The 24,861-nt window shown below is 40.2% G+C and overlaps 1 protein-coding gene across 1 annotated transcript in view; it reads right to left on the bottom strand.

Moving 5' to 3' along the window:
* Positions 1-6,438: 6,438 nt before the first annotated feature.
* BMPER (BMP binding endothelial regulator) overlaps positions 6,439-24,861 on the bottom strand; it is a gene marked incomplete at both ends in the record, with an annotated part of 142,987 nt that continues 124,564 nt past the window's right edge. The window contains 2 exons of the mRNA XM_079538534.1: positions 6,439-6,620; positions 11,501-11,631. Of these exons, the coding sequence (XP_079394660.1) occupies positions 6,439-6,620; positions 11,501-11,631 (313 nt within the window). The remainder of the gene's footprint in view (positions 6,621-11,500; positions 11,632-24,861) is intronic.

The following is a 24,861-nucleotide window of genomic DNA, read 5'->3' as shown; positions in this document are numbered from 1 at the left end:
CCTAGGGTGCTTTTAGCTGCAGAACTGCAGTAGTACATAAGCACGTCTGGATTTTGATCCCTATTCTGTTGAACCCAGCTGAGTGTTTCTGCAGGTCTTGAAAGTCACTCAGTCCTTGTTAACGCAGTCGAATACTTGAAGGAAATGCAAATAAAATAAAATATTTAAAAATTAGTTTTGAAATCCATTTTTTTTTCCAACAGTTTCTATATTCACTCTTCCTTTCCCCTTCTTACCGCTATTTACCATAATCTGTGAAAGCAAGTTAGCTGCAACAAATTACTTTTATTTTTTTCCTTCATTTAAAAAGCATAATTGTTACACTGATTTAGGCGGTAGCTACTTTTATTCTAACACAGTGCTATCAGAGATTGATATTGAACTACAGTAGCAGCATTTAGAAGCAATTAGAAGTGAAATAATTGGGGGCAGATGCATCAGGATTGTAGTTTACTTCCACGACTATAAAATCTCACACAGTTTAAAACCTGTATGGTTAGCAGCATTTAATTCACTGAAATCCTTCCTAAATAACATAAAACCAACTCCAGTGTGTTCCTTTTCTTTAAACACCCTTTTTCCTTTAACAAAATAAAGGAATAAAACTGAGTAAAGGGTTAAAATGTAAGAAATGACTGCATTAGCATCAGAAATCAGTAGAAAAAAAAAATTCCCCGATCTTTTGAAGTCTCCAGAAAGCACTGACTTCTGTGATGTTCTAATAGCAGATAGCAGCGTGATCATGAAACAGATCTATAGAAATGATAAAGTACAAAATATCATCCTGAAAGATTTAAGATTTGATGCTGCAGGTGCTGAACTCCTTGGCCCTGACCCAGCAGACCATTTAAGCATGTGGTTAGGAATCAGCATGCATGTTACCCCATTGAAACAAACATAGTTATTCAAACTTGGAGCACACAGTTAAGTGCTTTGAAAGATTGGGTCAATAAAGTACCAACCACTTACTTCCAGAGCATAAGTCTGAATTACTGCTAAGGCCAAGTATTACGTAGCTGTTTGCTACATGGCTTATATACCACTCTCTGAAGCACACTCTGAAGCATTTCTTCACCACAAGAAAAAAATGCAGGTCTGTCTGGGCAGGAAATTTCTCCATTCCCATCACTTCACTTACATGTGCAAAACCAAATTACACTGATGCTCAAGTATAAGCATCCCGTGGGGAGCTCATATCACTATCAAAGGCACGGTGGTTATATGATGCTGCCCGCTCCATCCCATGCGCACACACTCCATTACAGCCGACTTCCTCCTGTATGCAAGCCTAGCATAACAGCTCGCAACGAAAAGGGTAAAGTCATGCTAATGGCAAATGCCACATTTCATAAGAAATACTGCTTGATGCTGAGCAACGCTGCTGCCTGGTGAAAGAGCTGTTATCAAAAAGAAAGCGTGTGCCTCCTTAATACTGAGTAGAATTTGCAACTTGATCTTACAGGTAGGAGCAGGACTATTTCTAAATGTGCATTTGTAGCCTTTGTTCTCACTGTTGTAGACTGGGGAATAGCTGTGCGCTCACTATAATACGTATCAAGGAGGAAACTAAAACACATTTGTTACGCTCATGGAAGCAAGAGAGCCGTATTCTGCAGATGTTTGCTGCTCTCAGACCAGGAAATAAGATCCCTTTCCTTAACTGAAGTGACTTTTACTACTGTTATTTAGAGGTTGTGAAGTTGGAATCGAAGCCCCTAATTTTATTTTAATTATGCTTTTATATACCTGTCAATATATACCAGTTCTGTTCAGATCTGAACATACGATTCCACTGTGGTTAGTGCTTTTTTGTTCTGTTTTGTTTTGCTTTGTTTTTGCCCAAGGACTACACACCAATTTTGCCTTCGTTGGGCAACAGTTCGGTTCTAACATTGTAGAGTGAAAATATCCACATAGGACAAAAGTGTAAAAATCCTGTTACTGCTTTCTCCTTTCTTACTTGCCTCTGACCTTCTGCCTGATTCTGTCTCACCTTGTTGTACCATCTTCACTCAACTACAGCTGCCTGGCCAGCTGGAGGATCCAGAGTTACCTCCTCACCTTCATTGCAGAACCCTATCCTGCTGTTACAGACTGCATAGTGCTCAGCTGTCACGGTGATGATTGCACTAGAAATACTGATCTGTGCAGCAGCCTTTACAAGAGAGAGAAGGAATTCTGTAATGGCAGCGCAGTTAGGTTTTTGTCCTGAAACGTTGCAGTGTTTCTGCAGATGTTTCTGTACAAAGGCAGAAATCTCTCTCTCCACAGGGCTTTCTAATATAGTAAAATCAAGGATAGCAGAGCAAGCATTTGATCTGCGCACCTAACATAAAGTTCCTGTTTTTCAAGAACTGAAACCTCGGAATAATGCTCCCTTCGTTGGAACAGCTCTTGAGATCCTGTAACATCTCACTGCTTTGGGCTAAATGCTATTGACTGCACCTCTTTCTCCAACTCATCCATCTGCAAACGCATGGGCTATTGTTCACACATCCCTTATCTCTGATGTTACCTTGTCAACTAGTCATGAAAGAGAAATAAATGTAACTCTAAGCAGTCGCTCATCAGTTCAGCTTTTGCAAATGTTGGCTTCTGTCAGGGAGAAGCTAAGCAGTGCCTTTGAACCCTGTGTTCAAACAAAGCAGATTCTGATGAGAATAGCTTATTTCTTTTAGTTTATCTATTTATGTGATGTAAGAATAGGGCCACATCTGGGCAGGATATAGGACTCTTTTCATTTTTTCTCCAAGTGCATACCTAACTCTGCAGAAGAAAGGTATTCTTGGAAGAACCAACAAGGTCTTGGGCTACAATTCAAATTGCTCTGCTTGGCTATGTAAACCTCAATATATATGACAAAAATAGACACAATTGAAAGTAAATGAGGAGGAAGTAAATGTATTTTACCTCCACAAATGCCAACTGAAAGCTGGCTTTGAAGCAACAGGGATATGGGAGATAAGGGACAACCTGATCCAAAGCAGACCTAGACAGACCAGTAAGATACTGGCTGACATTCCCCTAGTGCGATTTAGCATTTTTCTACCTACAGACTTGAAAAAGGTGCATAAACAAAAATACCTCATTTTTCCCAGTGAAGTACAAAGTATTAAATGACCTGCCGGGGAACACATAACGGGTTAATGGCAAAGCTACTGATCCAAGTCTTCCCTTGAGTCCATCCACAGTTTCTCAGACTTCCCTTTTGGATCAGGTTTTGGTTGGAAGCTCTGCTCCTTCGAATATATTTCACTTATATCGGCAAAAAGTTATATGCGTGGATTGACCTAAGCACAAACAAGATCAAACCCATCTGTTTTGTATGGTGAATACACCATATGAATCGTCAGCCTTCTGCTGTTATGAAAAATACATTTTTGCCATAGCGTACTAAAATTGGAGTATCAGTAAATTTTGTCAAAAATAAATCTCTACCAACACACAGGAACTTTCCAGCCCTGGCACACTAGGGACAATATTTCATGAGCCATGAGAGGAGAACAAGAAAGAATGCTGCATAAAGGAGGAAGACAGGCTGTAACCCAAACTTCCTGAGGCTTGTGGCCATCTTATTATTCCTGTTATTGGGGAAGACTTCCAACTTCTGAACAGTGTGGAAGATGGGCAAACAGTAGAGTAGAGTGAAACAGCCCCAGCTGCGACTGACACAGCATGAACAGCTCAGTTACAAGTGTACCCTGAATAGCACTGGGTAACTACCCATAGATGGGGATGGAAAAACTCGTACCAAGCTGAAATGTGGGAGCAGTCTCTGGAAAAGCAGAGCTCCTTTAGCTTATCCAATACAAATGATCTAGGCAGATGATAGCTCCACCATGGCCTCAGTAATTGGAGTTCAGAGGAAAAAGCCCAGCAACGCAGCTCTAGGGCACAGATATCTTAGAAGGAAAAACCACTTTCTTTTCTTTCCCAGTTTACATCACTAGCAAAAAGCAGGGGGCTGCCCTCAATTAGACAGATGTAGAAAAGCAATGCTGAGGAATGAGTCCTCATTTTGAGATGACCTATAGATCAGCTTTCAAACCGAACCATTTAGGATTTCAAAAGTAAAGAGTTCATCCTACAGATAGTCAGCATCACCTCTTCACCTGGCAGCAATTAAGCATTGCTTGAATGCTGTCGGTAGCCTGAGAGAGCTGGAGGGCTCTCCCTTCACCTTTCACTCACCTGCATTAGTCAGGAGAAGAAAAGAGGACACCTTTGCATACTTTCATCTATGCAATTCACTGTGCATGTATTTTTGTTTTGGAAACACAGTAAGTAATGAAAATCAATCAGCAATGAAAATCAATCCCAACCTAGAGCTGGGCAAATAACCTTTTTATTGGTTAAGACCTCACATCTCAGCACCTAAAACTCACAGGCTGAAATGTTCTGCAGTACAAACCGATGCTTTAAATTATTTTAATGACTACAATTTTATGCTTGAACTCTACGGACCAATAGCAATTGTTCTACATTTCAGCTCCACTATTCAGTTATCACACGAGCCGCATAAAGCCCTCTGAGTTTCCTGCTCTGACAGGATCTGCACATTTGCAATTCTGCTTTCCAGCACATTTGTGTATGAGCCTTTGAAGCCTCCTCTGCCAGTAAAACTGAATTATTTGATTGTTCCAAGAAAAGAAACACAAAATGGGACATAAAAACAGCAAGCTGATTTTATTCAAATTTGGGTAAACATCCGTGGAATGCTCCTGGCATTATTTGCCCAGCTCTTTTTAACACTATGGTGGTACAGCATTTTGGATAGTGTGATGCCTACCCTACTCGTGCTCACTCAGCATCCTCCTCCAGGATAGGACTGCAGAAAGCTGTATAACTCAAATGCATTGCATCCACTCACTCACTGCAAACTCAGATCCTGCAAAGCTTCCTGGAGGGTGAAATAAAGGAGAAAATTGTTCAAGGCATTACAACATTACAATGTGCAGTTTCGAATGGAATAATGGAAGTAGCTGTGTGGGAGGATATTACTTCATTACAAATTTCAATCAGATGCCTGAAGATTTCTGTCTTCTCTGGAGAACATGCCATCGGGTTCTACAGGAGGCTTTCCAGTGGAAGAAAAATACACCCCCTACTCCCCCTCCCTTCAGACTTGAGAAAGCTGTATGGCTTTTTAAACAGTTTCTAATGAAATCCCATATTATTGCTTCTCCCCTGGGACACTTCAAAAGTCGTGCAAACTTCACAGAGCCCACATGTTCCTAAACCGGTAAAAAAGACCAGTAAGGAAATAAACTGCAGTTCTCCAATTAGTATCTGACATTCTCTACTGTTTTTTTTTGGAAAGGGGAATTTGTCTTTCTTCTTCGCCACGCTGATAAATTAAATTAGTTATTATTATTAGTTATTAAACCCGGTATTATTTCATGTTTTATGGCACACCAAAATCAAAAACTCTAATTCATAGTGGGATTTGCTTTCTGCATAGTATTTGGGGGAAATATGAAACAAGCCCAGCAGTTTAGAACATGCTAGAGGGGCTGAAACTGTGCGTGAGCGTTTTCTTCGAGCTCCTTATTGTGTATTCACAGCTATTGCCAAGCACAACAACATAAACGGGGTTTTAGGATATGAAATGGGAAGTGGTCAGATTTTCAAAGCAGGCTGCTGGGTGCTGAACACTTTTGAAAATCTGGCCCTTGACTCTTTGGTGCCATTCCAGAAAGAAATCTCTCTCCGCTGGCGCCTGGCCAATCAACGCTGGAAATCCTTTTGCACAGTTATTTCAGTAAGGCGTAAAAAGCCGATCCCTGGCTTTCTCTGCGCGATTAAGCACTGTCACCAATCACTGTGCAGCTCTAAGGTATGCATGAAATATTCCCAGATAAATCCTCCATCTCCAGAGAAATGTGTTTCCCGTACAACCGTAAATCCGGGTTCTGTGTTGAAACTAATCCAGTCTGGCAATGCTGCAGCCCTAGAAAAGTTTCCTTGGAAACAACAAACTCATGCAATGGCAAAGTCATCCAATCTTTCCATGCCACTATGTTATATTAAAAACACCTGGTTTATTTATACAATGACTTACAGATAAGGGTTTTAGAAGTAATAATACATAAACTTTATAGCAAAAAATATACATATAATAATTCATCCTTCTATGATGTATAGAAATGATGTATATCTGTGTGTGTGTACATATATATAAATATATGGGTTGTACTTACGTTTAGGGCACTTGTGTATAGACACGTGTATCTACATACACACAGTATACATTTATATATCTTTGTTGGGGCCACGTGTGTATACATAAACACACACGAATACACACAGGAGCATATTTACACTCTGTAAGTAGAGCTGCACTGAACCTGCGCACAAACAGCTGCAGTCCTTTGCTGTCTGTGAGCATCAGGTGGGCCAGTGACAGCCACGTTAGTGTCCATGGAGAGAGAACAAATGTCATCGCTGAGGGCATAGGACTGGCTTGATGCATCTTCCTTTGTGAAGAACTAGATTTGCTGGACAGTGGCATCCTGCAACGCAGGGCTTGTTGCATGGGCCAATCTCATTCCAGTTATCGCATGTTTTGACACATCCTGGGCCACAGGTGTCATAAACTGCACCGTGTTTACACTGCGTTGCTGAAAGGCAGTCAAAAGAAACAAAAAGATGCACATTACACAAAGTCATACAAGGAACACTGTGTATTTAATTGCTTACTTTCTATTGAAGGCATCTAAAAGAACATTTTGGTATTATGATCACGTAGAGGAAAAGTTACTTATAAACAGATTCCACTGCATGAAATGCGATGTGACATAACACAGCAGATGTAAAGACAGTAAACTTCCCAGTGGAAAAGGCATCAGGTTCCTAACAGTCTTGAAATATTTGAGAATTTTAACACCAGCAATAGTCTATAGCAGTTTGGCGAGGTTTCTGTCTAGAAGCAGAAGTGTTTTCTATTTAATGCTTAACATTGTTTACATATTTGTTATATGTAATACCTTTTATCAAGGATTCCTGAAATATTTACATGGCTGGACAGTTAGCAGTTCCAGTCTTACAGGAAGAAAAGATAGTCATTCACCACAACAGACTTTCTAAGATTATACTTTCAGTATTGCATATTGCAGCATATCAGAACGATGCCGTTAATTCAGCAGTTCCATATATATATCAGTGATTTCCATCCTTCATGCTGTTTTACCAAGGGATCACTGAGAATGAAGAGTCTCATACTTAATGATTCCAGTATCTCTTCATTGATTTATGCAGTTGACAGTTCAATGGATTTCCAACATAAAAGACCACTGAGGTTTCAGCTAAAAGCACTCTAAGCCCACCAGATCAATATTTAAACTCTTAACATTTTATATCCTGCCTTTTTAGTATGGAGAATAATGCATGGCTCAATAGTGAATAAAAGCCTGTTATTCTTTCTAACAGCTGTGCTGATGGCAAAAACAAGTACTGAAAAAATAGTTTATAGATGGTAACAGGCTCTCAAGCATCCAGAACCATCTCTCCCTATTTACAGAGAGATGGTTACTTCAGAAAGATTTCTTCAATTTTGAGAGAGATCGGAGGTGCAGATTTTGTTAAAGAACAGTTCTGTTATGGACCAAAAATGTGTGGAATAGCCTTAGAGTGTCACTACAGCACTGATATTATTCACAAAGAGAAAATATGCAGGAAAGAAAAATACAAAACCTGATTAAAATACTGAAGTCTTAAGAGTGTAGCAGGAAGGATGGTGGAAGTCTTAGTGCTAAGGCATCATTAGTTTAAGGGTTCTTCTTCATCAGTAACAAAGTGATCTTCAAAACAGTGCAAGTTTTACTTCTTACACATTTTACAGCATTTATACCCATGCAAAAAGGAGAACTGAAAAAGGAAGGAATTCTGAGAAGAATGCATACAACATTTTCAGGGCAGCTGTTAAGCAGTGCACAGACAGAAAACGGATAGTACAGCAGGCAATAATCCTGGAATTACAGCAAATTAAAGAGCTGAATATTAGACAGATATAAGGTAGATCTTAGAAAATAAAGTTTTCTAGCTGTAAGTATATGAAAACTCTAGAGCAAACTACTCAAGGACTCTGAGAGACACCTCTTATTGAACATCAATCTAGAATAAGATGGGAAAATCACCTTTTAGCAGTGTTTGAGATAAGCTTATTCTGCTTGGGGGTATACATCTTTTGGGGACGTTTTTTCTAGCAACACATTTCTGTCTTGCTCTGCATAACTTCTGTGTGCACTGAAGAAGGGAATAAGCAAAATAAAAAAACTAAAATGAAATTTAAACTAAAGGGGAAATTTAGAAGGTTGGAAAGGCGTGTAAGCAGTAATTGAGCACACAGTAAAATGCTAGATTCACTGCAAACTGCATTTCCATAGCGTGTTAAGAAAAGAGATTAAATTTCTAGTGGGGTGGAAACAAAAATGCAAAGAACTTCCAGAAGCTTCGCAAACATATCTGTCAGTGCATTTTGTAAATGCATTAATTGTGTAGAAAATAGACCAAGATGTTCAAAGCACAACGTGAGTTAATTTAAAGGGTCTGTGATCTTAAGTTTTTAGGCTGTACACAACCCACAGAGCTTTACAGTAGTAGTAGCCAGCCCATTTGTTCCACCTGAGCTATGCATGGTGCCCTAGACAGGAAGTTTGAGGAAAACTGGCTCAAGATCTCTTTTCCACTTGCTCCTCTCTGCTCCAAAGTGAAGAGTAGACATGACAGGCTGCCGTCAGCAGCTGTGGTGCCCCTAAATACTCCCCATCTCTACTACACGTGGATAGAGGCCTTCTTGCATTGCAGATGCCTCCTTCTGCTTGAGATGCCATGTAGAAGATAGAATGGCTTTATTCTCTGCTGTAGTCACTTCATAACGGTGTTATTAGCTTACTGTCAAGGGAAAAATCAAAAGAGTACAATGGCTGCTGTTTAAGTTCCCTGCATGGTTTTCATCGTTGAGTGCTTTGGTTGTTAACGTGCGGTGCGATTGATCTAGAACATTCCACTTCATCAGCAGTTTAAAAAACAAAAATAAAGGCATTCTGCAATAGGCTTCCCAGGGACTGTTGAAATGAAATTTCCACAGAAATTTCTGAGCTGCTGTTTTTGCAGCTTCTTCTGTTGATGTTGTACAATTTGGGCTTTCAAGGTGTTTCAGAGGACATTCGATTTAGATATCCCTCATGTTCAGCAAAAGGTCTGGGTGCTAAACTTGTGATACACGTGTGCTGTTCTTTCTAATTTTCGGTGCTTAAGAAGTTTTCACTGAAAAGTCAGAACAGCCTTTCTCCCTCTGATACATACAGAATAAAATCATTAAAGAAAAGCAAATTGTAGCAAGGAAAAAGAGAGACTGGCCAGAAAATTCTATAGCGGAAAGAAGGAGACCCAGGAGAGAAGAGTCAAAATCAGATAAAGCCTCCTCCTCCTCTATCACATAGGGATGAAAGCAGAAAATCATTCAGTTTTATGAGGCTGTTGGAGCTTTTCAGCATATCAGTGCTTCCATGTGCACTTAGCACTCTCTTATAGTTCCTGTGTGCTTATTCTGTGTAGTCATGCCCATGCTAAACAGCAATTGGCATTGCCTTTACCAAGAAAGCCTCAAAAGGCCAGCAAGCTTTGCACTCAAATATTTTGCCAAGGCCTTAGAAGGAGGATACACTGTTGAACTGAGGGAGGAGGAAGAGCATGTAGGAAATTCAGCCTCCTGAGCATCCTGTTTGGCTGACTGTCCAGACAACACAAGCTTTCTAAAGATTACAAAATGAGCTAAGTGTACAGCAGTCAATGTACAGGAACTGGCAACCACACAAGAACTGGTTTTATAACACACAATAGAGTAATTAAAACCTAACTTTACTAATAACTATACTCAATTTCCATCAGAACACAGCTCTTCCAGGTATCCCACCAGCTATGAAATGTCAAAAAGGAAATGAAAGTCACAGAAAGCTACCTTTTTATTATGGATATATTGTTTCATACTCAAAAACTTTCATCCATCATTAGGACTTCATAACTGTAACTACGACTGCAGAATAAAAAGGTAAGTTAAAAAATAAAATCTTGGTGCTGACCACAGGCAACATAGGGATGCATTTTACAGATGCAGTGGATGCACTTTATTTAATTTAATGCTTACTGTACAACTCGCAATAGAACACTGTGCTGCTTGTTTGACACTGGATGCTAAAGTACTTTGAGAGTATTTGACCACATACAGCTTTTCCCTATTTTCTCTTTAATAAGACTTCCCTTTCCTCTCTATAAGCCTTCACTAAGGTTAAAAAACTCAGGTGAATTTACAAAATTCTTTCATTAGCTCTAATGGAAGATGTATGTTCAAATTCCTTCTTAATGTTCTCTCAAGAACTTTTTTTGACCTCAGTAAAACAAGAGAAAAAATGTGAAAAGAAGACTCAATTAATGAAGTCATGATATGCCAACACTTTTACAAACTCCTTAAGGCAAGTACTGGAGTTTTTATTCATTTTACAGCATCTGCAACAGTGAGGTCCTTCTTCTGAAATGCTTTGGTGAAGAAAAAAAAAAAAAAGAAAAGAAAAAAGGCTGCTCAATTCAAGGCCTGCATGTATCTGCTACTGGATCAATAGATTAAAATTGCTTACAATATTAGTGCTGAGACCACATCCTTGAACAGTGCTTTCATTTACTGACACCTTGTTTGGATTATTCTGTTCTGTCATAAGAAAAGATGAGCCTTTTGGGAACAGTCGATCAAATGTAATTTGCTCTGTCACTCACCCATTCCTGCTATTGTGTCTTCAACAGGAAAGGAAATTGAAGATGAGAGAGTAGACCCTGAGCCACAGACAATCACCAAAATCGACCACAGAGTGCTCTTTGACCAGCACTGAGTATCCTTCTCTCATATTTTTCCAACTCAAATTGCTTTACATAAATCTGAATACATTTCCAGGCAAACCAAGGCCATTATAGAGTATCCTAAATTATTGAGATCATCACCAGGGGAAAAATTCATCTGCAATATTGCATTTTACTTCAAGTGACGATGACCACATGTGACCACTTCTCATGGAAACAATTACTTACAATTACTTGCAATTAACGCAGTCCTAATCACATGCAGAATTTGGTCCAAGTACCAAGATTAATGCACACCTATCTGCATTTTGATATTCCCATTAAAGACATTCTTTCTTCTTTCTTTGTTGAATCTTTTTCAACCATACATATATGTTGTCTAGGGAAATATTAGCAGAAGGTCAAAAGAATTTAAACACCTGCAACCAAACGTGTAATGATCCTCATAGGAAAAAGCATGCATTTTTTTGGAAAGTATATAAAATTATGCTAGATGGCATTAAAAGTGACCAGTTTTGCAACAAAATAAACATCTCTCATATGTGATAGCTCAAAGTCCTAGCCTGTTCATGTATGAACTTCCTCCTCAGGTAAAAGAGCTTGTTAACCTAAGCACAAGGTTACAAAGAGGCAGTTGCAAAATGCTTACCTGCACAGTGCTGCTCAGGTATCCACTGCACTCTCAGCCCTTCCCGCTGGCAGGCTCGAGCATAAGCCAGGAACGACTCGCAGAAGCAGTTTTTATGGACTGGGCACTCACACATGTCTGTCACACATGACCTGGAGAACAAAGCCCCAAAAGAAATAAGCAAGGAAAGATTTTTGCAGGAATCTCACTGAGGTTTGAATCCTGTACTCTCCCAGTCACGTGGAGTTCAACAGGTCAACCCTACAGCAAATTTGTGCTAAGTGGCAAGAAACCGTAAATGCTTTTGTGCTGCAAAGGGCTCATCTCTTTTTTGATGCAGAGAGAGCTACAGAGCAACAGGGAGAGAACCACACAGGAACAGAGAGAGATGCGTGAATAATAACTAAAATGTCAGACAGAGAGCAGTAAGACCACAAAGGGAGGAAGCAAGCTCCATTTTTGCAATGAACTGCAAAAACTGAACACACAGAAAAAGAGTCTTCTTGTTCCCTAGAAAGAAATAATGTAATAGAATTATTAGTAATTATGACAGCAGTATTAAATAGGTGACTTCAGCAGTTGATGAATACCTGACCTTCCATGAGAACTGGTGCCTTCTCCCCAGGTTGCCTTCAGCTTCTCCTGACTCTGAAGACCCCAAAGCATGTATATATGTGTTTTCTAACCTGTACTACTGCTAAATGACAAACTTTATAAAGGAGCTGGGCTGATGCAGCATAACTGAGCAGTTCTTATGCTAGGAAACCATATAAGCACTTGTCAATAGTACCATCTTCTTACGTTGTGAAAGATGCAATCACCATAAAACATGGCAGGAGAAAAGCTGCTAACATGACCCTAAGCAAAACTGGTAGCCTGTGTCACCACTATACTCCAAATTAGCTCACCCAGAATGCATATGCCCATTTGGCACAGTCTAAAATACAACTGGCAAGAGACAGGAGATTTGCAGTTGACAGTTTCTGCACATGCAAAATTCTTAAGCGCTTCTGCAGATATGCAAATATAAGTTCAGCATTGCCAAGTATCTGCTGCTCTGCACAAAGGCAGCGACAAGGTGTGAGACGACACACACAGCCCTCGGAGAAATAAAAGCCTCGGTTCCTCTGCCTTCCTGGGAGTGCTCTGGACCCTGGGGGTCAGTAGGTCTGAGCCTCCTGAACCTTGCATACCCATATCTTCTATTCATTTCTGAGAGGATAAGACAACGCTTGTGAGGCCTCTCTAGAAGTAGGGGTTGAAGTCACATGTGAGATCTCCATATTAATTGCTGTTGCTGCAGATCAAAGATTCAACTGTCTTTAGGAAAAGGATGGATAGGAGCTGCCTTATTCAGAAACATTCCCCATAGCCAGTGCTTGAAAAGGAGAAAGTATTTCAGACAAAGTCATCTACAGCCTTAGCGCCCATAGGATACTCTGGAGTCATTGGGAGCCCTTTCTTTAAAACTAGGAGAGAGGTTTAGTTGCTTTCGAACACAGACAAGCTTCTTTCTTCACATCCAACAATGGACCCTTGTTGGAGTACCTGTCTATTCCAATGACTTTTCATATAGTCATATATTCGGTTCTGCCTGATGGTTCCATCAACTTTTTACCAATTCTCCTCTCAATGAATCTCCATCATGAAATTACCTGAAAATTCAATGCAATGAGTAAGCAACATAAGTGCTAGTGTAAAAAAAGCCGTCCTGCACTTATTGATATATACATGATATGCATATAGAATTACTTTTAATTGAATCTATAGCATGTTTGCATTTACAGACCTGTGATTTTCATTTCTAATAAGCATTACTTTCCCAGGACACCGTAGTTATACTTCAGTTTAGTTCTGTGGTAGGTCCTTTCACATCTAGTCCAGTACCAGAAATTGCTGCATGAGTATCCCAGCTGTAAGGAATGGATCAACATTGCTCTTGACACTGTCATCCTAGCAGATAAAAGACCTCACATAAGCACAAAGGGTCACTTTTTTAATGTGACACGCTAACTTCACACTGTTTCCTTCGGCACAGTGTGCCTGTAGTCTCTTACTAGCATGCTGTTATGCTCATAGCAGGCACCACTTCATGCTCCCATGCCATTTAGGATTTGTATGCCTCATTTTACACATAAGCACATGCTTGCTTCCTACTGTAGCAAATCGTTATCACCAAGAACATCTGTAATAACGTCCACAGTTATCAAAATACCATTTCATCATCTTTTGTTTCTGTGCTATTATCAATCAGTCACATTTTGTGGCTTTCCACTAAGATTTAGTTATTATCAATGTCCCAGGTCTTTAGGGATGTTTGCCAGCACCAGCCTGGTAACACATTCACACAATTCCTGTCTTAGAAATTACCAAACACAAAACCTGAGGTACTTACTCTGTTTTTGAGAGCACAGATACATTTTTTAGCATTACTCAGAGGGGGGGTGCTACCCCCTGGAATGAGTTTATACAGCTTCATCTAGCTCAGGTGCTTGTATCAAGTCAGAAAATCTCTATGTTCACCATCAGTCACTCATTCTTTTTAATTAATGGCATGCTCATGGCAAGGCTAGCACTCACTTTGCCCAGTCCTGGGCATTGTTTGGAGAATCAGGGGGCAAGGGAACTGTTCACAGTTTGTGGGATGGCAGCATAGCAAACACACTGAGCTTAGCCTCTGCATGCACTCTATGCTATATCATTAGCCCTTGGCATGGAAACAGCCATGGGCATCCAAACAGTCTCTAGTTTGTCTGAGATCAGCACTGTTTGCTAATGAGTTCAGTATGGGTGTCCAGTAAGGAAAGTAGCATGACACATTCAGCACTTTCTGGTTCATTTCAGTTTTACCTAATTGTTTGTGTATTTTTGTTCTCCTGAAGTGTTTTATCCTGGTGACACTGCTGGGCTCACTCCCTAGTCTTGGCCAAGGAGAAATCATCAGACTGCAGGTTTTTTTATGGATGAATTACAACTGCTAATTACTCTTAAGGGTAAATGATTATGAAAAATGATACTAAAGGAAACTATAACCATACCGTTCAAGTTTAGTCAATCAATATATATGTATGTATTTTTTTAAGAAATTAATTGGTGGCAAGTTTAATGCACTGACATGAATTGTAGTGGGATGGATTGGCAGTTGGGTGGGGAGAAAAGGGGGCCTGTTATGTCACTTCTGAAATCAGAGTGCTATGAGGGGATTCTTCGTAAGATACATTTGCAAAATTGTTCTTGTAAGCTGTCCTAATCCTTTCCTCTTTCTCTTCTTTCAACAATCTTTGATATTCCTACACTTTTTTTTTTTTTTTAGACCTCCCCATTGGCACATTTCAGAATTTTTTGTTTCTTTAAATTCTGCCTCCTCTTCACTCCTTCTCTGAAACTGATACACGGATTCGATGGCTGTAACTGCATGTACGAAGAGGTTGTGGCTTATATGTACTCTCAACCGACTGTTCAAACAACAAAAAAATGTGCTTTTACTAAAAACCTGGAATTAAGCTGACAGTGAAGCTCTACTGTCAAGTTACCATACTGTCCACTGGTGGAAACTTTGGGTCTTCCATGGTGTTGTGACTTTTCCAAGACCACAACATTTGCTCTAGTTAACTAAGTGAGAGCGCATTTAAAACATCAAAAGATTAAAGTCATAAAACAATAATCCCACAGGAAGACTGCAGCGGAAGTTACTTATAAAATGAAGCCATTTCACTGACTATGAAAATACACACAGGATACTTCATGCAGCCTTAACTCTTCCCACAGTGAAATCATTGAGAAGCATTTTGTCATTCAAACTCATGCTCTCTTGAAAAGATCAATCCCAATTGCAAGAGTAAGATACTCATATACATACTTACATGTGGAACATGTGCAACAGCAGGCTTTTGCTGTTCAGCCCTTTTCTCTGCATAGTAGTTGAGATAATCAGTGAGAACACTCAAGAACACTGAATGAATAAAAGGCTCTGACATTGTTCACATCCAACTAGGGAAAAGGTTCTGTTCTTTCTGTGAGCCCTCCTTCAAAAAGCACGTTATTTGGAGTCCTGGCTTTGAATGAATACCAAAGCACAGCCAACCTCTCAATCCTCCACTGGCACTATGAGCCTTGCTGTGATTCCTTTTGATGCTGCCTGCACTGCCTGCAGGGTCTGTGTTAGAGATGCTGCTAATTGGGTGCCTATAATCACTGTTTCAAAGGGAAATCCATGAAAGTGAAGGCATCCGGCAGCTGGGGGACACACCTTGGAAGGAGACACATATATACACACGCTGCTTCCACATCTTCAAAGTGAACTGCATGCGTACGCTCCTTCAGCAACAGCCCTTTTTCACATTAAACCATGGAAAGTCTCCAAGTCCCACAAAGGGCAAAGAACCGAGTCCCGTGCTACATGAAAAAGAAGAAGGAAGGAAGATCAGGGCAGTGAATCCTACAGCCTTTGTCTGTGACATGCAGGACTGAAACTGCAGATGTTTGGTGTCACATACTGAACATCAGCTGTCCTCTTCACTTTGGAGTGCCACAACTCAGGCCATGTTCGGATGCACAGTGCCTCTTGTTCAGTTTCCCTCATTTCTCAGCAAGAATGTGGTGTAGTACAGTTTTCAAACCTTTTGGTGCCTTCAGGCAGTGGTACCATGCAGAAAAAAATCATGGTGCCTTCACTGTTCTGCTCAGCAGACTCTGCAAAAGCTCTTGGAAATGGTGCATCACTGCCCCAGTTTTGTGTGTGTGAAAACTGAGGCATGAGGTATTGAAGATGCTTGTTCTTAGCAGAGATAAGCTGTGTGCTTAGAAATTCCGAATCCTGAAGGGCCATCTGCCTAGAGAGGAGGATTAATTTCCAGTCCCACCAGCCTGTGAGAGACGTTTTAGAAGAACGTACAGAAGAACGTATAGGAGTTTCAGTACAAGGTTGGCCAAATTTAGCACTGGTTTTGAAAACAGCCAAACTCTACACAACAGCCAGGTTGTACTCCTAAAGTCACAATGGAGTGCTCACAATTCAGCAGCAAAACTCAGGATTCATTTTTCCTAATCCCAGATTTTCCCCATTTATAGGAAAAAATTAAAACCAATGGCTCCTGTCTGTAGGTACATTGTTACAAGAAAGTTTGTGTGGGTTGTTTTTCCTACCAAGTTTCAATAAATTGCTACTACTTATTTCTCCCGCTAGAGAAGCAATTTGAATAGAAAATGAACCATACTCCAAAACATAATGTAATAGCTCATGCTGTTGTAAACTGTTTTGCATGTTTAACCTTTCTGAAGTATTGAAGCTTGTTATTTAGAGCTGGAGACTTTTTATAGCTTTGAGGCTTGAGATCAGAGCTTTGAGATCATTCTCACTTTCTCCAGAACTTACTGATTTTAATACAAAAGTAACAGACAGCTCACAAAGGAGGTAATTTTGCAGGCTATGGAAAATACAGAAGTCCTTACACCAGTCCTTACATCAGCTGAGCATTCATTCAGAGCAGTTGCCAAGGGGACAGACTGTTTCATGCAGTGGACAGTCATTCTCATGGATTATATTTTTCTAAGACCACATAACTGGATAACTGTACCTGCACATTCTCTGTGCTTTTCTTATACATTCTAACAGTGATAGCATTTCCTTAAATTTGAGATCTAAGAAAGGCATCTACATCACTGTTAAGTCATCACTGCTTCAAACCATTTTTCTGTTAAGTGGACAAGTGTCCGGAATAAGTGGCAGGCAACCTACATGCATTTTGTACTGGATATCCCTTCCATGGCATTAGAACTCCCCTACCACTGATTTGGCTCAGTAAATAAATAAATAAAATCTAAAAGCATGAGTACAGAAGCGGAAACCACAGCACATCTTCTGTGAGCACTGCATATCAGACCTATTGCACGCATGTGTTTTCCATGGGGAAGTTTCATTCACGTAAGAAGAGCCCTGGCCATAATGCTTGATAATATCAGCATTATTTTTGGCAGACTGCAAAGGAATTCGCAACAGTGGGCATTTGAACCACGAGTTCAAATTTCATTCCGATCCCTCTTTTTTTTTTTTGTAAATTTGAGTCAACCATGGATTGCATTGCTATGTGAATCCCAGAAGAAAGAAATAATAAAATATGTAACTTCACTAAAGAGGAAGAGCTCTGTATGATCTAATATCTTTTGGGCACAGCCCCCATTTTGCACACACACTGAAGATTTCTAATTTAACTGAATGCCAATGTTCCTGCTCCAGATATAGACTTGGCACTCGGAGTCAATTAAACAGAATCACACAAGATATCCACATCCATCTCTGCCTTGCCAAGGCACTCTACTGTAGCATTTGTTTAGAGAAGTAGGGTTGACTTGGGAAAAGGATGTTTTAAATGAAAGCGATAATTATTGTTTGCAATTTCCAACATAGCAGAGACAGACAGTAATTCAATTTTGATTTCTTTGCATATACAGCTCCTTTAAAAGAAGTCAGAACCCATACTTTCCTCACAAAGGGTAAGCAAAAATGACATTTTCCAGTGACGCTGAAGAAGTGAAGGTCCATACAGACTTCTGAAAAAGCATACTGTGCTGCACAATAGCACCATAAACCTACACTGCTTGCTGCCAAATGCATTATCCAAAAGTCCTTTGAAATTGCCAAAGAGAGTGTTCTGTGTATATTTTTAACTTTTATATAAAGAGCATGCTATGCCAGATTTGTGCTTTACTGCCTTAACCAATGTTACCCACAAGAATATGGTAAAAAGAACAACGATACGTTCTAGAACATTGTCTAAAATGACATCAAATTGAAGTTCTAAGGACACCTCTAGCCTGTCATCCCATTTATAATCTTTCCTGACTACGTAGTAACAGTGGTAAAGGCACTTAAAAGGAGAGAAGGTGGGAAAAAACAAAAACAAAACCGAAAACCAACCTTCCCTACTTCTTTCTTCATGATAATTCTCCAAGTAGTGCGTCAAGTAGTCTTTTTCTATCCTGTACTTGGACCCATACAGGCTCTGCATCTTTAAATGTTCTTTCTGATCCTGAGAATGGAAAGGTTGGCTTAAATCCCTCCATGGGGAAAAAGCCCAGCCACAACTGAGGAAGACAATGGAGTCCCACGCTGGGCTCTGAGAAGCATCTGTATGACTCAGAATATTTCCTAGAGATGAAGGTTACAGTACAGTTGAGCAGCTGACTTGTTACTTTAACAGAGAGCAAATTATTGCTCAAAAAACTCCAACAGAATAGAGAAGCATCATTTGCAACCCTGGAAAAAATTGACCCCTTTCAGTCCCACTCACTTTCAGAAAGAGGAAGAATTTTTCCCTTCTGTTACTCTGTCGCAGTTGTGCTGAGCCATGCAGGGGTTTAACCTTTAAAGTCATGACATGTAAGAGAAATACCCGCACGCATGAATCTGGTTGGATTTCCTATATAACGTATGCCTCAAAGTGAAACAGTTAAAAACAACTTCTCTGCACACATGTCAAAATTTTTCATCCAGAATCACTATCAAAAAGAAGACATACAACACGTATTTCTTTGTACATTTCAAGGAGGGGCCCAGTATCACGCTGAGACATGTTCATCGATAATTGCTTTCTTTTTCTTGCTTACTCAGGCAGTATGAAACAAGTTGTCCCACTTTATTTGGTGGCATTACTACAAACAGAATGTCTAGTTTGTACATCTAATTGTGAAAAACAAGAACCCTCCTAACTCTGCTCTAGAACACAGAGTTTCCAAAATCATTATAAAGAAGCCACATGCAATAAAGAGTTTAGACCAACAACAAGAAAAGAACAACAACAAAAACATAGATGAAAATTTAGAACTACCTAGAACCTGACACTGTAGGTTCAAAAGCTGGAACCTGATCTCTGAAGATATGTATTTCTTTAGTTAATTAATACCCACCGCCATCCACTTGCAAACATGCATCAGAGAACTGGTGAAAATTACAGCAGCAGTATGTCTAACGCTACGGCTGATCAGGTGTTCGTGCAAAGCTTTCTGGCAAAAAGTCTTGGCATGCTGACATCTTAATATTCAAAGTCAACTCCTACGGGATTTTCTACCAAAAATCCTAACTTTCATGGCCCCAGTGTTCTAAGGACTGCAGCCCATGTGCTCATTAGTCATTCTCTCTGGCTAAAGCTGTAAACACGGCTGCAGTCTTTCAACCACATCAACCTATTTTCTGCCTCAAGAACCTCATCATGTCTCTCTGGGGTCACAACCTAGACAAATTCCCAAACTTCACAATCCTCTGCTTTGAATTTATTAAACCAGTAAGATTTTTTATTATTTATCCTTCTCATTATTTATCCTCTTTTAACATAATACAGCAATATTCACACCACTTCAGTTGATCACATCATACCAGCATTTCAAATGTGTATAGAAAGGCTTTCTTATGAGATGAAAATATAGAGAAAATGTCCTACTTCTGAATATGCAAACCAGTACTTTTAAATTGCCATTCTGCTTGCTACCTGCACAAGTTTAGCTTAGCACTTAGCTGCTAATATGAATTTAGGATTTTCAGTGTACTCTGGTGCAGCTAGAGTAACATGGAAAATCCATCTTATTTTGCGGTTTTTGTATATAACTGACATGAATGTTTCTCTTTTTCTCTGTGTCTAGGATCAAATTATAAAAAAGATTCTACCCAGTCTCCAGTTCTTCAAGTGGAGACTGAATAGTCGTATCTTCTCTACACAAAGAAAGTGACAGTCAATCCAGGAAAAAAGGACGTATTAATATCTAACTTTGTAACATTCGAGTGATGCTTTCAACCAACAGCAAACTTTGGTTTTGTGTTTTGTACATGCCAAATGAACAAGGATTATGCTAAGTGAATCTAATATGACTGCATCAACTTTCACTTTAGTAGACAGAGGGCCCCTTAGTGTATTCTGTGTGACAGTTCTCACCCAAGAAAAAACAGAGTTTTGCCAAGAGTTTATAAACATCCTTGACAGAACCTCAAAAATTATTCAGAGGTTTTAAAGTTGTGGCTCCAGAGCAACACAAACCATCTAGAGATTGCCATAGTCGTGAAATAGCCACATAAAATACCACAAGATTTAAATCTTCTGAAATGAAAATTCGAAACAGAAAATCTCCTTTTCTCTACCAACTGAATATACCGTGGCCCTGCCATGCTGTCATGAAAGTGTGTCATATTCAATAACAAGCACAAAGAACAGGATGCAGGAAATATTTCCATTGTACAAATATATTCTGAAGTTATCTTCAGCTTTTGATGATGATTCACTGTGTATATTTCCAAGGAGTTCTTGTGGTATAATAATAATCAGAAACTCATAATCTTAAACTTTGTGTATTGCAGTTTGTGGCTCAACTCAATTAACTACAGTCAAGCATATTTTTCCTCTAGGTGGCTGCAGAGCATTTAAAAAATTGCTAGCTCCAGATAGAACATGAAATAGAGAGAGTAAAGGAGAGAGTAGACAGGAGACTACAACTCAGAAAACAGCCTAACTCCTCATCTTCCTTTACAAAGCAGAATCCAAAATCTCATTTCAGCAGTCAGGCTCACAGTGAGCATGTCATACTTTCACACTCACATTGCATTTCATCTCAGATACTTCACACTTTGCTCTTCACCAGAGATAACAGGACTTGCAAGAAGTGGCACAAGAGCCAGCTTATTTGTTCAAAAAACACTCTCTTCCTGGTTTTATGACTTCCTGTGTGGTCTTGGCCCAGACCCACAGGAAGATGTAGGCACATTAAAGTACGATTTAGGTAGAGTTCATACACCCAATTCCAAAAGCGTGGTCCTGGCTCAATTGCCCTGGCAAGGCATCCTGGCACTGCTAGAGACACAGTACCCGCTTTTACATTCTTTGTACGCATATGCTTTTATTCCACATGTTCCTAAGGTGGCATGGGCAATGGCAGGCAGAAGCCCAACTGGAATCTCAACCCTGAGGGCATCAGTGCACAGAGAAGTGCTGTCTAACAGCAGTGGCAACGCCACCATGGTTCTGTTCCAGATTCAACAGTTCAGGGAGTGAGTGTAACAGTTCAATAGCGACCCAGCACTCAGCCAGGAGGCAGAAACCTGGCTACTAATGGCTGATCTCTGAACAGTTTGTCTTAGCCGGCACTTCGTGCCTAGAAAGCTTTTGATGAGTGGCACTCTGCAAGGTACCACAGTCGTTTAATCTTCTTAAGTGCAAGATCTCAACTGTAAAACACCATACAGAGCCTGAAAACACTGTTTGTGAAGTGCTGGCTCCAGTGAAATCAATGGGAATTTTCCTACTGGCAACACAGGAGCTAAGACCCAAGACTGTCATCAGCCTTTCTTGCTGTACTTCAAGGCTTTGAAGGATCCAGACTCTTTCATGGCATGGCTATACATTAAATTCAATCTTCCTGAATTAAAATGCTGTGAATTAAAATTTCCTGTACTAGACATAGTGACTCCACAACACATTGGCCTTGCCTGGGAGCCACAGGAACCCACATGGATGTTGTAAAGTCAGAATGACCTAATTCTGGGTGAGGTGGAATGAGATGATGTGAGGATACAGAGCCAAGGTTTGTTCTCCTTCACGACAAACTTACCTTTCAGAGTGTTGGCTTGGGCACAGTAATTTACTCGGCTAAATACAAAGAGACCTCTCATGTGAATCAGCAAGTCTTTAAAGAGAAATACTGACCTCGACCACGAGCAAACCCTCCCTATCACAAAATGATCACAATTTCATTATCTCCACACTTTCGAAATATTTTCTTGCTACTTCATTGGTGATGACCAGTGCCGAAGGTAATAATATTACTTCTGAGGTTTGTTTCGTATAAAAAGTCCTGAACATGTATGTTTGATTTTGCTTCTTTTTGTTGGCTAGGCAGAGACTCTACAAAAGAGGTCTGTGCCTGTTGTTAGCCACTCTGAGCACACTGCCTGATGGAGCCATAAAGCAATTCATTCTCCATCACTTTTCTCTCTGCAACATCTTCCTGGCCTTTCCTCACAACAGCAGAGAAATCTCAAAATTGTACCAATTTGTTTTGAAGCTTGCTGTCAAACTTGGCAGTGGTTTCAAGCTACTTTCAAGCTTTCTCACCAAAGTCTGTGGGCAGAAATTTTCGACTGGCTACTCCTTTCAGCCTTCAGAAACAAGGAAGCGGCACAGCTGTGGTGAAGCAGCAATACAGCACAGCTCCTAAAGAGAAGCCCAGCTAGCAGGAGAGGGAAATACAGAAGGAAGAGCTGTTACTGGAGGTTACACAGGCTTCATAGCTCATGCTCTCCCTGAGTCCTTCGGAACCACAATGTTTGGAGTCCGTACCCCCGGGAGGCCACAGATTTCCTCGCTCTGAGATGAGCATGTGGCATCTTAGTAGTTTGCTGCTCCCATGGATCTTTCTACAGGTGAGAAGCCTGAGGGCCCATGTGAAAGCACGGGCGGATTAGCTCTGTCAAAACAAAGATCCTGATTTTGTGCCAGTAAGGGAAAAAAGGAGGCAGCAGGGAAAATATAAAACAGAGTGTATGATATATAGAAGGAAAATTGTTTTTTAATAGAATCTTTTCAAAGTTTTCCATTAAACTTCAGTTGCTTGCAGTGCAAGTTTTGGAATGCAACTCCCTCATCCCCTCAGGATGGTCTGCATTTTATTACGTTAGTTAGGAAGCCTAGCCTAGTCCTAGCAGAGCTACTGTACTAAACATTTCAATCTCAAGCCAGTGTGGCAGTAAAAACCCCTCCTGACTGATTTTCAGCCACTATTTTGGGGCCAGTAATTTAACACATTTTTTATCACGTGCAGAGGAAATGTTTATTACCAAGCAATAAGTAAACCAGAACTATCACATCATAATGAATGAGAGGATATGCACTCAAATGTTACTTGTATGATCAATAGATTTCAGCTGAGATACCTAACCAGAATGAGCAAAGGGAAATATCAGAAGAGCAGAGGAGGTGGTGGTCATGAGTCAATGGAGATGAACTAAGTAACAAGAGAGCACTAGAAGCTCTTCCCTTTCTTCCTTCCTTCTTTCCCTCCTTCCCCATTTCAGTAATGCAGGAATACGTTAGGAACGTTAGGAATAGCTGTGCTGAAAGTAGGGGAAGGCAGTCACAGAGGAAACAAGCTTGGAAGCTGGATGAGAGGCAGTGCCATAAGTCTGCCACAGGGGAGCATGCGAGGGTATGGAATGCGCTGTTATACACCATACATGAGTCCCATCTTCTCAAGGTGCATCATCTGCAGACTTAACTTTCTTCAGTAAAGTTTGTGCCTTCTGATTTGATTCCTGACAAATTCTTCAAAAATGGCTATAGACAGTGATCTGGTTTCTCTGAAGTGATTTCTCTGGATGCAGTCAGCTTCGAACCACTGCTTTCTCAGTTTCTCCTGGAGATATATATGGCCAGGACTCATTTCTCTGAGCTGCAACATGGCGGTCCTTGAATGGTGTCTAGAGAGATCTATTCTTCAAAATAATGCAGAAGAAACACTTCAGTATGTGTATGTATGTATCTGTGACTTTGTGTATGGGTATTCAGATTTGATCCTTTTCTGCTGCTAGGTAAGTAACATAACAGTCTGTGCATTGCACTTCAGGTTAGACAGCCATGTTTACTCAGTTGCCCTTTCTGTGTTGCACTTGATATTCTTCCGTTTGCTAGAATAACAGCACAAGAGGATCACAAAATTTAACAATGGTTTCCTTACCAAATAGGTTGATGAAATCATCTAACACTTCCATGGAGATTTGTGCGTCTTCAGCACACTCCACATGGATGTCAACTGTTGTCAGACCATACTTCTGTTAGTAAAGAATAGCACCATGTTTGCATTCAGATTTTCTTCATATCTTAACATCGTCTTAGGGAGATTATATTATCGTTAACGTCAAACCCAGTGGTTCTTAGAGGTCCCTTTATGTAACAGTAGCAGCAGCCATGGAAAGAAAGAATCAGGAGGCAACACAGTTCTTGATCCCATCTGGGCGAGGAGTACAAAGGGAATCATCACGTCTGCGTGAAGAGAGTGATGGTGATGGAATATTAACAGAAGAGGCCGAGTCCCCAGAGTCAAACACTGTGGGAATGAGTAAAAGCCACAGAAGGAAATGGAGGCTAAAGAGAAAGGCCCAGTAAATATCTGCAGATGCTGTCATCTGAAATGCGGGCTGAACAACGAGGATGTAGTCGCACACTCATGTAGCACCTACTAGCCTTGAAAAAAAAGTGAAAAAAGCAGCCTCACTGGTGGAGGAATATTCCTTTTAAGATCAAAAGTCAAGCAGCAATAAAATCTGTGTCAAAAAACATAGACGGAGGAGGTTGTGCATGCTCGCTTGTGAACATCTGCACAGAGAAGCCTCTTAAGTAACCATGCAA

Source organism: Tetrao urogallus (assembly GCF_951394365.1).
Source record: "Tetrao urogallus genome assembly, chromosome: 7".
In the NCBI taxonomy this organism is placed as follows: Eukaryota; Metazoa; Chordata; class Aves; order Galliformes; family Phasianidae; genus Tetrao; species Tetrao urogallus.
The sequence above is the reverse complement of the archived record's forward strand: the minus strand, read 5'-3'. Positions and strand labels throughout refer to the sequence as shown.